General features: G+C 40.6%; 1 protein-coding gene across 1 annotated transcript in view; it reads right to left on the bottom strand.

The window, feature by feature from the left end:
• The window catches only part of NTSR2 (neurotensin receptor 2), a gene marked incomplete at its 5' end in the record, with an annotated part of 38,474 nt that overhangs the window by 24,251 nt on the left and 1,140 nt on the right, over positions 1-13,083 (bottom strand). Inside the window, one exon of the mRNA XM_030195151.1 lies at positions 8,606-9,175. Within this exon, the coding sequence (XP_030051011.1) occupies positions 8,606-9,175 (570 nt within the window). The remainder of the gene's footprint in view (positions 1-8,605; positions 9,176-13,083) is intronic.

Genomic DNA, 13,083 nt, shown 5'->3' with positions numbered 1-13,083 from the left:
CAAGGTTCTGTTCTCGGTCCTCTCCTGTTCTCCATCTACACTTCTTCCCTTGGCTCTCTGATATCATCCCATGGCTTTCAATACCATCTCTACGCTGACGACTCCCAGATCTACCTCTCTACCCCTGAAATCTCAACCAGCATCCAGACCAATGTTTCAGCCTGCCTATCTGATTTCGCTGCCTGGATGTCTCAACGTCACCTGAAACTTAACATGGCCAGAACTGAGCTTCTCATCTTTCCCCCTAATTTTCCACCAAAGTCGCTATGCTCACATTAGCCCTCTCCTCAAGTCACTTCACTGGCTCCCTATCCGTTTCCGCATTCAATTCAAACTTCTCTTACTGACCTATAAGTGCATTCACTCTGCTGCTCCCCAGTACCTCTCCACTCTTGTCTTTCCCTACACCCCCTCCCTTGGGCACTCCGCTCTGCAGATAGACCTCTCTTGTCTGTCCCCTTCTCCTCTACTGCTAATTCCAGACTCCGTTCCTTTTATCTCGCTGCACCTCACGCCTGGAATAGACTTCCCGAGCCTGTATGTCTAGCCCCATCTTTGGCCGTTTTCAAGTCCAGGCAAAGCTGACAAGTCGGAGAAACTGAATGAAATCTCTATAGACCTAGAGGATGTAATGGGGCAATTTGACAAATTGAAGAGTAGCTAATATCCTGGGCTGGTTAGTATTCATCCCAGAGTACTGACAGAACAGAAAAATGAACTTGCGGAATTATTGTTAGTAATATGTAATTTATCCTTAAAATCAAGCCTGGTACCAGAAGATTGGAGGGTGGCCAATGTAACGCCGATTTTTAAAAAGGGTTCCTGAGGAGATCTGGGAAATTATAGACCGGTGAGTCTGACGTCGGTGCCGGGCAAAATGGTAGAGACTATTATAAATAACAAAATTACAGAGCATATTCAAAGGCATGGGTTAATGAGACAAAGCCAACATGGATTTAGTGAAGGGAAAGTACCTCATGAAAGACTCCAGAGGAAATTGTTTTCTATCTTTTAACCAGTTTTTAATCCACAATAGGACACTACCTCCTATCCCATGACTTTCCAGAGAGTAGGGTTAAATGGTCAATATTCTCAATGGAGAAGGGTAGTTAATGCGATTCCCCAGGGGTCTGTGCTGGGACCACTGCTTTTTAACATATTTATAAATGACCTAGAGATGGGAGTAACTAGTGAGGTAATTAAATATGCTGACAACCCAAAGTTATTCAAAGTAGTTAAATCGAGGGCGGATTGTGAAATATTACAAGACGACCTTACGAGACTGGGAGACTGGGCGTCTAAATGGCAGATGACGTTTAATGTGAGCAAGTGCAAAGTGATGCATGTGGGAAAGAGGAACCCAAACTATAGCTACATCTTGCAAGGTTCCATGTTAGGAGTCACCGACCAAGAAAGGGACCTAGGTGTCGTCGTTGATGATACGTTGAAACCTTCTGCTCAGTGTGCGGCGGCGGCTAGGAAAGCAAATAGAATGTTAGGTATTATTAGGAAAGGAATGGAAAACAACAATGAGGACGTTATAATGCCTTTGTATCGCTCCATGGTGCGACCGCACCTCAAATATTGTGTTCAATTCTGGTCGCCGCATCTCAAAAAGATATAGTGGAATTAGAAAAGGTACAGAGAAGGACGATGACAATGATAAAGGGGATGGGACGACTTCCCTATGAGGAAAGGCTAAAGCGGCTAGGGCTCTTCAGCTTGGAGAAAAGATGGCTGAGGGGAGATATGATAGGGGTCTATGAAATAATGAGTAGAGTGGAGCGGGTAGACATGAATCGTTTGTTTACTCTTTCCAAAAATACTAGGAGTAGGGGGCATGCGATGAAGCTACAAAGTAGTACATTTAAAATGAATCGGAGAAAATGTTTCTTCACTCAACGTGTAATTCAACTCTTGAATTCGTTGCCAGAAAATGTGGTAAAGGCGGTTAGCTTGGCAGAGTTTTAAAAAGGTTTGGATGGCTTCCTAAAGGAAAAGTCCATAGACCATTATTAAATTGGACTTGGGGAAAAAATCCACTATTTCTGGGATTAGCAGCATAAATTGTTTTGTATTTTTTGGGGGGATCTTGCCAGGTATTTGTAACCTGGATTGACCACTGTTGGAAACAGGATGCTGGGCTTGATGGACTTGGAAACAGGATGCTGGGCTTGATGGACCTTTGGTCTGTCCCAGTATGGCAATACTTATGTACTTAAGGTGGGAATTATAAAACAGACATGGGTACTGAACAAGTGAATAGGAGTTAGGAGTTGAAAAGCAGCATCAAAAAGGTAGGCTTTTAGCCTAGATTTGAAGATGGCCAGAGCTGGAGCTTGACATACTGATTCAGAAAGTCTATTCCAGGCGTATGTTGCAGCAAGATAAAAGGAATGGAGTCTGGAGTTCACAGTGGAGAAGAAGGGTACAGATAAGAAAGATTGACTTGGTGAACGGAGTTTCTGGGGAGGAGTATAGGAAGAGATAAGAGTGGAGAGGTACTGAGGAACTGCAGAGTGAATGCACTTGTAAGTCAATAAAAGGAGTTTGAATTGCATGTGGAAATGGATAGGGAGTCAATGAAGTGACGTGCGGAAAGGGCCAATATGAGCATAGCGACAGTGGTGGAACATAAATCATGCAGCAGAGCTTGGAACAGATTGAAGGGGAGAGAGATGGCTTAGTGGGAGACCTGTGAGAAACAAGTTGCAGTAGTCTAAGCGAGAAGTGATAAGAGTGTGAATAAGGGTTTTGGTAGTATGCTCAGAAAGGAAGGGACGAATTTTGGTGATATTATAGAGAAAGAAATGACAGGTTTTAGCAGTTTAATATCTTTTATTGGATTTCAATACAATACAATAGAAGCAAGAGCTCACCACAGAAAAATGAGCAACATTTACAAATCATGGCAAAACTGGAGCTCACATTTAAGAAGCAACTATCCACAGTTAGAATCACATTAAGAAAAAGGGAAGGAAAGAGGAGGTGGAGAAGAAGAAGAAGAGAAAAAAAAAAAAGGGGGGGAGCAGTCTTTTGGATATGTGTACAGAAGGAGAGAAAGAGGAATCAAAGGTGACCCCAAGGTTAAGAGCTGATAACACATAGAGTATGAGAGTGTTATCCACAGAGATACAGAATGAGGGAAGAGAAGAGGTGGGTTTAAGGGGAAAATAAGCTGCTCAGTCTTGGCCTTGTTTAGTTTCAGATGGCAGTGAGACATCCAGGCTGCAATGTCAGACAGGCAGGCTGGATTCCTGCTGAAATACTGTGCCTAATTTAGAGGCAAGGATTTACATCAGGGTTTACTTAGTGCAAATCCTCATGTCTAAAGCTGGGCAGAATCCCCTGGATTCTATATAGTGCGACTTAAGTTGTGTGCGCAAATCCAGTCATATTCTGGATTTCTGCACACAACCTAATTACTTAACAAGCCGATCAGCACCGATAATTTACACTTAACAAGCAATTATTGACACTAACGTGGAATTAATTAGGATTTGCGCACACAACTGTCTAAGCATATTCTATAACAAGCTGCGCATAAATTCTAAGTCATACAGTTGAAAAGGGGGTGTGTCATAGGCATTTCTAAAATCTATGTGCATTGTTATAGAATACAAATGCTCTCCCCCGGATTCTCTATAGCGTGCCTAGAGTTCCACATGTTTCCGCATGTAAATCTAGGCATATTCTATAACTACACACGTAGATTAATTGCTTTAACAAGCTGTTAAGCGTTAACAGCTCTTAACAAGCAATAATTGGCAAAAATTAGAATTTATGCACTTACATTGCTAAGCGTATTCTGTGATGTACTGTGCCTAAATTCTAACATGTGCAGGCAAAAAAGGACGTGCTTAGGGGCGTTTCATGGGCATGCCAAAATCTATGTGCATTCTTATAAAATATGGGATTTACACCAGCTTTTCATTGGTGTAAGTGAACGCACGTAAAGTCGCATAAACTACGCCTAAGGGTGTTCTAAATACCGCACACAGATTTACGCACGGTATTTAGAATTAATGTGTCTTAGGCACGTTAATTTTAGGCACCATACATAGAATCGGGCCCTCTGTGCCTAATTTATGTTTCAGCATTTACACCAAGTTTTACTTGATGTAACTGCGCTTAACTTTCAGCACTGTTTATAGAATAGCACTTAGCATCGTGCAGTTTAGAGAATGTGGCCCCAAATGGTTTGCAAATTTCTAGTCTTTAAATTAACACAATTAAAAAAAATGAGAAAAGGTGTCATGAATTTCCTATCTTGGGCACATTAAATGTGGGATACAAATGCAATAAATAAATAAATAATCTAAAACTACTAAATATCTGAGTTGCAGACTGTTTGAGAAAATGATCTTTTTTTTTAAAAAAGTAGTTCTTGTGCAGAAGGCAAGTAGGATAGCCTTCCTTGTTACTAACATGCTACTGAGGTTTGTGATTTCACAGATTCCACAGGAGTCAATGAAATGCCACCAACTGGCATACCTGCAAATCCAATGAACCCCTCCAGAGTTAATGGAAAGAAACAGCTTGTGTATAATACAGTCTATTGGTTAATATACATTTGTGCTTAACATGAGTGATCCGCAGAGAAGCTGAAACTAGAACAATTCCAGCTGAACACATAATTGAAGGTAACGGACACTGATTATGCCAACTTACTGCAGTGAATGGATGAATATTTACATTTTCTAGCTATCATAGGGCCCTGTTTACTAAGTCGTGCTGTAGCATTTTTACCCTGCACTAAAAATTAGCGCACGCTAACGCTAGAGACACCCACATATTCCTATGGGTGTCTCTAGTATTAGTGCATGCTAATTTTTATTGTGTGCTAAAAACGCTAGCGTACCTTAGTAAAGAAGGACCGTAATATTTTAAGAAACAGATTTCTAAAGAATTACCATTTCCCAAAGGAAAATCAGTTTAAATTCATTATGGGATGCCCAGCGAAGCTAAAAGTCAAAGATATCAGGATTCCAATGGAGTAAAACTATGGTTGATGCCCTATGTGGAGATTACTTTTTGTAACAGGGCTCCTGAAAAGGAAAGACACAAGAGGCATATATGTTGTTCTTATTTTATAAAAGTAAAGTTCTATGAAAAAAAACACACTTTACTCAAAATATATGTGAAAGAGAGGCTCTCATAATCTACTAACAGTCAGCTTCCAGCTACACTTCCAGCTCTGATTAATGGGTAGTTAAAATTATAATCAGACGCGCTCTTTAAACATCCTTTATGATTATTTAATATAAGTATGTGCTGTGTTTAACCATGCAGCAGGAAATTACAGCACAGAGTTATTACTGATAAACGTTTCAGAGAAGCACATTGTCATTTCTATTTCAAAGAAAGTATTATGCTGCTTTGCTTTGATAAGTGGTGTGGTATCATTGAATATAAGGGCATAATCAATATAAGGATATAAATACATAGCTTCATGGAAATACATGCTTTTATTAATAAACACAAGAGAGCGCCTATGAATATAATTTCAACTAGCCATTAATACCCACTGCAAGTGTGGCTGCCAGTTGGCTGTTGGTAAATTATGACAAGCTCTCTTTCACAGATATTTTGAGTAAAGTGTGCTTTGTCACAGAAATTTGGGTTTGTTTCATTCATTGAAGATTTTGTTTTGTCTTGTTAGGGTTTGGTAGATTATTTTATAAAAGCAACTTAAGCATCTACTCCACTACGCGTAAATGTAGGCATGGGATCTGCGCCTAGATTTTATGCACGGCCTAAAGAAGGAGTGCAGAAATGGGAGGGTCGTGGGCATTTTGTGGTGGATCAGGGGCGTGATTTTGAGTCATGTGTGTAATTATAGAAAATATGGGGGCTCTGTGTGTAAATATAGTTGCGAGCATTTACACCTAAATTTACGTGTGACCCCTGGGTGTAATCGCTATTCTATAAACCGCGCCTAACTTTAAGTGTGGTTTATAGAATAGCATTTTTTCAGCACTGATTTTTTGGAGTCATATATAGAATCTAGGCCTTAGTGTGGAGCATCCTGTTGTCTAACTTTAGGTACCCTATAGAGAATTACCCCCTCCTCACTGTCCCCATAATTCTACAAAAGGCACTTTGAGATGCGCATGCAAATTTGGGCATGAACAGAAATTGTGTATGCATATTAGCTGAGGGCTTACCTCTTGTTAAACAGGAAGTACCGCCAGGCTACCGCAGCAGCCTTGCGGTACTTCCCACCCTGGTGCACCGTCATATCCATCACTACAAACGTATATTAATTTTTGTAGCAACGGAGTGTACCTGCTGTAATTGGGCAGTGCCCTTACTGCTACCTCAATGTGTGGTGGTGGTAAGGGCTTCCCCTGAAATGGCCACCTTGCTGCATGGCCATTTCCTGCAGGAAAGAGACACTTGGTAAAAGAGGCACTGAATAAATATTCAGTTATCCCGGATTCTAAATATGATGCCTAGATTCCACATGGAGATATGCGCATAACTTTAATTGGCGTAACAAGGTAATCAGCATTTTAAACAGCACTTAACAAGCAATAACAAGCACTAATTGGCAATAATTATAATTTATGCATGGAAATCACTAAGTGTATTCTGTAAAGAACTGCATCTAAATTACAAAGTGCGCAGTTCAAAATAAACGCGCATAGCTTAACAGGAGCATGTTTATGGGCATATATATGGGCGTTTCATGTTCAGAACCCTTATTTTATCATCCTCACTTTAATATTCCCTCATCTCTTGTTTGTCCTGTTTGTCTGTCCTAATTAGATTGTAAGCTCTGTCGATCAGGGACTGTCTCTTCATGTCCAGTGTACAGCACTGCGTACATCTAGTAGCACTATAGAAATGATAAGTAGTAGTAGCAGTACTATTATCAGCACTAATTGGAATCAATTAAGATATATGTGTGTTAATTTAGGCACCTGATACACGCCTAAATTTTACATGTGTCCTGAAAAAGGGAGTGCAGAAATGGAAGGGTCATGGGTGGTTTAGGGTGGATCATGGGTGTAGTTTTTGGTTACATGCACAATTATAAAATAAGGAGGCACCACGCATAAATGTAGGTGTGAGCATTTTTACTACGTTTTCATTGGTGCAAATGGACGCACCTAAATTTAAGCACTATACCTGGGATTTAACGCTATTCTATGAACCATGCCCAACTTTAGACATGGCTTATAGAGTAGCACTCAGTGTATTTTTCAACACCGATTTTTTAAAGTGTCATTTATAGAATTTAGCCCTGTATGTAGCGCTCATAAAATTATTATAAGGAAAGTAGGCATACACCTTTACGCATGTTCTGAGGCAGGTATAATTGTGTGTATGAGTTGTTGAATATGTAATCAGTTCCTGAAGATGCCGTTGAGACAAAACACAGCACTGTGTCAGGCTGAAGGATGTACGCTATTTGAATGCTTAGCCTTTGGATTCAAGCATCTCCGAACTGTGTGAATGTTTTAATCCTGGATTTCGTGAAGTGACAAGAAGACACAAAATTGTATTACACATTTGCTTGTGAAATGAGGATTTTCTGCTGTTATGGCACTATAAAGCAATTAGTTTAGATTTAGGTTTGAACTTTTATACATGGGTGCACATTTTTATTGGGACATTGGTGGGGGAATGTGGATAATTAATTGTTTTTGAAAATGCTTTTGAATACTTTGTAATAAATTTTGCATACTTTTTCAATGTGTTCTCTAGAGGAATTGGATAATTTGTGTGAGAGAGCTACTTAATATTGTTCCTAGCATATAATTTGAGTTTTGGTAAGAATAGATGCATGTGCATATTTTACAAAATATACACAATTCCATCCCTGCTCTGCCTGTTCTTTACCCCTGGAATGCCTTTGTGTATATTACATAAAAATAGGTGCTGTTCCTATGTACCTACACCACCAGGCAGGTTTATAAGAGTGTATGTGAGGGTATATAAAGCAGTTCTGCACGCTTGAGTCATTGTCTCCCCAAATGGCACAACACAACACTAAGGAACTTAAATGTTCCAATAGAACATTTATATCCCACAGATTCCCACCATGGCGGGCTCTATGTGGCTAACAACATTTATGAAAAGAACATCATACAAATTCAAGTCAGAACAGAGAATAAGGAACATCTTGGGAGGGGAGCAAACAACAGGAGGTACAAACAAGGGCCGGTAGGAAATTAAATAACAGAAGAGTATGAGTATTAATATCATAGAAGCTCTTGCAAAACATAATTTTGACCCAGTGTACCTGAATGTAACTCACTTTGAGCTACTACAGATAAGGTGTGAGCAAAATCCAAATAAATAAATAAATACATAAATCAATCAATCAATCAATCAATCAATCAATATTTCACTACTTTTAAGCTCTGAAAAGTGGAAAAACAATTTCAGCTTGACACATTAGCACCTCTGAAATGTCAAAGAAGCTACAGCTCAAATTAGAAATCATAAAGGAACATACATATGTTGTTGAGATATTTCATTATACATTTGTAGCTTTGGTTTTTTTAAACAGAGAAAAGACGCTTGAACAACATAATTTGGAGAACTTTGCATAAAAATGATTTAAAAATTCTATTTTTAATCAGCATTTCGGTACCTGAATGAAGATCTTCAGGGTAGCATTAGATACTAGGTTGGTACAGATTCCCAAGGTGGGGTCAGGCTCACCCTGGAGGGTCCTGCTCTCATATTTTACACCCATGATGAAAGCCATGGGAAGGGAGAACCCCACAGAAGATATCCAGATTAGGGAAAGCAGTTTTTTGGTCCTTTTCTTTGACATGATCCTCTTAGCTCTAATTGGGTGACAGACAGCCAAAAACCTCTCACAGCTCAAACTGGTGATGTTCAAAACCGTGGCATGGGAGCAAATATCGCGGAGAAAATAATAACTCCTACAGACTACATCTCCAAAGATCCAGGGGTAGTGGACCCAGATGAAGTTGTACAGCTCGATGGGGATGCTGATAAGTAGGATCAGGATATCAGAAAGTGCCAAGCTGACCAAGTGGTAGTGAGCTGTGCCCTGCAGGTTTTGCATGTGGTGCTTCTTCAGCACCAGGTAGATGGTCAGCACATTCCCAGTAATCCCCACTAGGAAAATCAAGACATACAGCACTGTGAAAAGGATCTTGGAGGAGAGGTGGGTGTTGATGTGAAGAAGGTCCTCTAGGGTCCCCGTTAGGTTGGGGACTGTGGCCGTGAGGCTGATATTTTGCTCCCGAAAACTCTGTTTCTCTGGAATAACCTGTGCTCGGATCACTTCCTCCATCTTCTAAGAGGGGGGATAAAACCAGAGATGCTTTTCTGGGAAATCAGCCCTTCAAGCCAGTGTGGCAGTGACAAATGATCCACATGATGTAAATCAGCAAATGTTTATCTCTAAACGGAAGTTTCAATGTGCTGACTGATTAGCTGAGCTTAGAAAGAAAGAAAGAAAGAAACTCCCCTCCATGCTTTTCAATAGCAAGGGAATGTGGAAATCTCAGTAACAGTGCTTGGATTCCTGCAGTTTAGTAACCGTGACTAAGACCTCAATGGTTTTCTTTTCTGCTCTGGTGATGATGCCAAGGAAAATGGAACAGGTCCCCCCAGTGTCTGCATGACTCTCTCTCTCTCTCTTTGAAGGTGGGGGGGGGGGGGGGGGGGATTGAGAGGAAGGGCTTGTGCATCCTACCTCTCAGTTACAGAGAGAAATAAGATCCAAGATGATTGAAACCTCAGTTCTTGACCTTTAACAGTTTCTGAAGAACCTAACTGCTGGATCTTTTCAAATGTTGCTACCTGGCCAGAGAATTCTGTTCAAGTACCGAAGGAGCACAGAATAAGTAATGATATTAATGTTTGGGTATTTTAAGAAATATATGAGGCAAATCTAATTTCACTGGGTATTCACACACAGGGTGGGGATAGTGAGCTAAAACAATTTTCTCCTCAAACTTTGTTTATGTTTATTTAAACATTTGCTGTATTGCCAAATTTGGGAGCAGCCAAGTAAAGGTAATTTACTAATTCGGGGGACCTTTTCACAAAGCCATGTTAAAAAGGGCCCTGCACTAGCGACAGGGGCCATTTTTGCCACATGCTGCAGCCCTTTTTACTGCAGCAGGTAAAAAGGCTGCAAAAATACATGGCCATGCGGTAAGATTGCTCTTACCGCATGGCCATGGAGGGGGAGCACTTACCGCCACCCATTGAGTTGGCGGTAAGGGCTCCAACGCTAACCCAGTGTGCGGTGCTGCCTGATTACTTCTAGGTTAGTGCTGTGCTAAAAAATCTTGCCTGATTTTCCATAATACAGGAAATGGTGTGCGCTAGGGCTGGGACTCCCGCTGGCACCTGTGTTGGGCCAGCAGTAGCTCTAAATTGGCATGTGGTAAGCTCACATTGGGCTTACTATCACTTAGTAAAAGTGCCCCTAAGGGGGCCTTTTACTAAGCTATGGTAAGCACTAGCACATGCTGGAGTGGAGTAGTAGCCTAGTGGCTAATGTAGCTGACTTTGATCCTGGGGAACTGGGTTTGATTCCCACTGCAGCTCCTTATGACTGTGGACAAGTCACTTAACTCTCCATTGCCCCAGGTACAAAATAAGCTCCTATAAACCACTTTGAATGTAATTGCAAAATACCACAGAAAGGCTGTATATCAAGTCCCATTTCCCTTCTCCTTTCCCCTTTACCATGGGACACGATTAGGCATCTTGTGGTAAGATCCCAATCTGCTTGTGCAAGCCACAAGCTAAAGAATATTTAAATTTTTTTGTGGAGGGGTCGTGTCTGGGGGCAGAAAGTGAGCATTCCTAAGCTAATCAATTAGGGGCCCTTTTACTAAGCTGTGGTAGGCCCTACAAGCGTGCAGCATGCACCAAAATGAGACTACCACCAGGGCAGCACTCCTGGTGGTAATTTCAGATTTGGCATGCACCTATAATGCCTGCATAATTTATTTATTTATTTATTTATTTCCTCCTACACGCACCGGTTCCGGCAGTAATCGGCACTTGGCTTGTGCCAACCAGTCACCGCGTGTGTAGAGCATGAGCCTTTACTGCTAGATCAATGGGTGGCGTTAAGGGCTCAGGCCGGTTTTGGGCATGCACTGGTTTCATTTTTACCGCAGGCCCTTTTCCTGTCCCATTAAAAAAATTTTTTTGTAGATGTGGTAAAAACTGGCCTGGCACGCGCCTACACTACCACAGGCCACTTTTTACCATGGCTTAGTAAAAGGGCCCCTTAGTGCAGCTATATTACTGTGTACTAACTGAGCAGCGCAGGATTAGCACGTGAGCCCTTACCACCTTACGGTAAGTGCTCATGTGCTAATTTTTAAAAATAGCCATGCGCTATTGGCAACATTAGCGCATTACCATTAATTCAAATGACGGAAAATCGGCCATTTTTCTACTGTGGTAGTGGGCAGGAAAGACCCATGTAAGAGGCGCACTACGGCCACTATTTACTACAGCTTAGTAAAAGTGCCCCTAAAATACATAAAAAATGAAATGTAGAAAAGAACTCTATAATGGAGTGGAGGAGTGGCCAAACGGTTAGTGCAGTGGGATGTGGACCTGGGGAGCCAGGTTTGATTCCCACTGCTGCCTAACGGTCGGCAGTGAGTTAAGATCCTGGGGAACCAGGTTCAATTCTCTCTGCAGCTCCATGTAACCCTGGGCAAGTCACTTAGCCCTACATTGTCCCAAGTACAATATACAGATTGTGAGCCAATCTGGGACAGTGCAAGTACCTGAATGTTGAATAGGGTCTCTCTATAGTCAATGACCTAATGTATGTTACAATCCAATTTATTACTCAGGAACCTACATACAATACCATAATTTATTCTTTTTACCATGTATGTATGCACATATATGTTATGTTTGATGTATGTTACCACATACTGTATGTATACACCTTAACGCAATACCATCTGTAACTCTGCCCAGTAATGGCAACCGCCATTACAGCAAATGTAAGCCACATTGAGCCTGCAAATTGGTGGGAAAATGTGGGATACAAATGCTACAAATAAATAAATAAATAAATAGTTATATATGTAAACTACTACTACTTAACATTTCTAAAGCGCTACTAGGGTTACGCAGTGCTGTACAATTTAACATAGAAGGACAATCCCTGCTCAAAGAGCTTACAATCTAAACCACCTTCAACTGTGCTTCAAAAATAGAAGGCAGTATATCAAAAATTGATAGACTTAGCCTATAGAAGACACAATCACACAAGAAAAAGAAAAGAAAATGATCAAAGGTACCTTATATAACCAAATGAATGATTACTTGGATATCAATGCTATTTATAATAATAATCATCACAATAAAAAATTAATAGATGGATAGTAGAGAGCATTTTTCTTTTCTAGTTTATTTAGATGAGGAATCCATGGAAACAGTGAGTGGGCTTTCTACCTCCCATTATTGCCTGAATAGGACACATTACTCTGGTGAAATGGCTGTAAAACCTTGTGAAATAGAAATTGACAGTCCTCTATGACTTTTCTGATAAAAGAGAAGGCTTTCAGCTTCCCTGTAGCAGCTCCCTCTACACATCACAGCTGCACAATACATCAGCCTGTCAACACGCGCCTGGTACAGTACAGACAGTTTCTCTTCCACCTAGAATCACATTGCAGAAACAAGCTGATTTTATTGGGAAGTTGTCTCCTGAACTTATTTAACTATGAAAATATATTTAGGAACAGGACTTCTTTCATATTTTTTTCACTCCTAGAGAGCAGCTAATTTCTTTCACTCTACTGAAAAATTAAATTGGATTGCTTGGCTGAGGCTGAATTCAGAAAGTGCTGGATGAGCTGAACAGCTGTTCATTATTACTTAGCCTCAGCTTCTCAAGCACAAGTGTTTATTATATACTCATTTTGAATTCTTGTAATAGCTATTATACTTATACTGAACATCTGTATAGAAGTGGGTAGGGCAAAAAGAAGCTAGCATGAGATGCACATCACCAAATACGGTTTAAAACAGCTAGAAAAGTGTAACTGAATGTGTCTCACACGTGGCTACTATCATACCTTCAAGTCTGCATCCTAGAACTGC

This window comes from Microcaecilia unicolor, chromosome 3, assembly GCF_901765095.1.
Source record: "Microcaecilia unicolor chromosome 3, aMicUni1.1, whole genome shotgun sequence".
NCBI lineage: Eukaryota > Metazoa > Chordata > Amphibia > Gymnophiona > Siphonopidae > Microcaecilia > Microcaecilia unicolor.
Note: the sequence above shows the minus strand (reverse complement) of the source record. Positions and strands in the feature narration are given on the sequence as shown.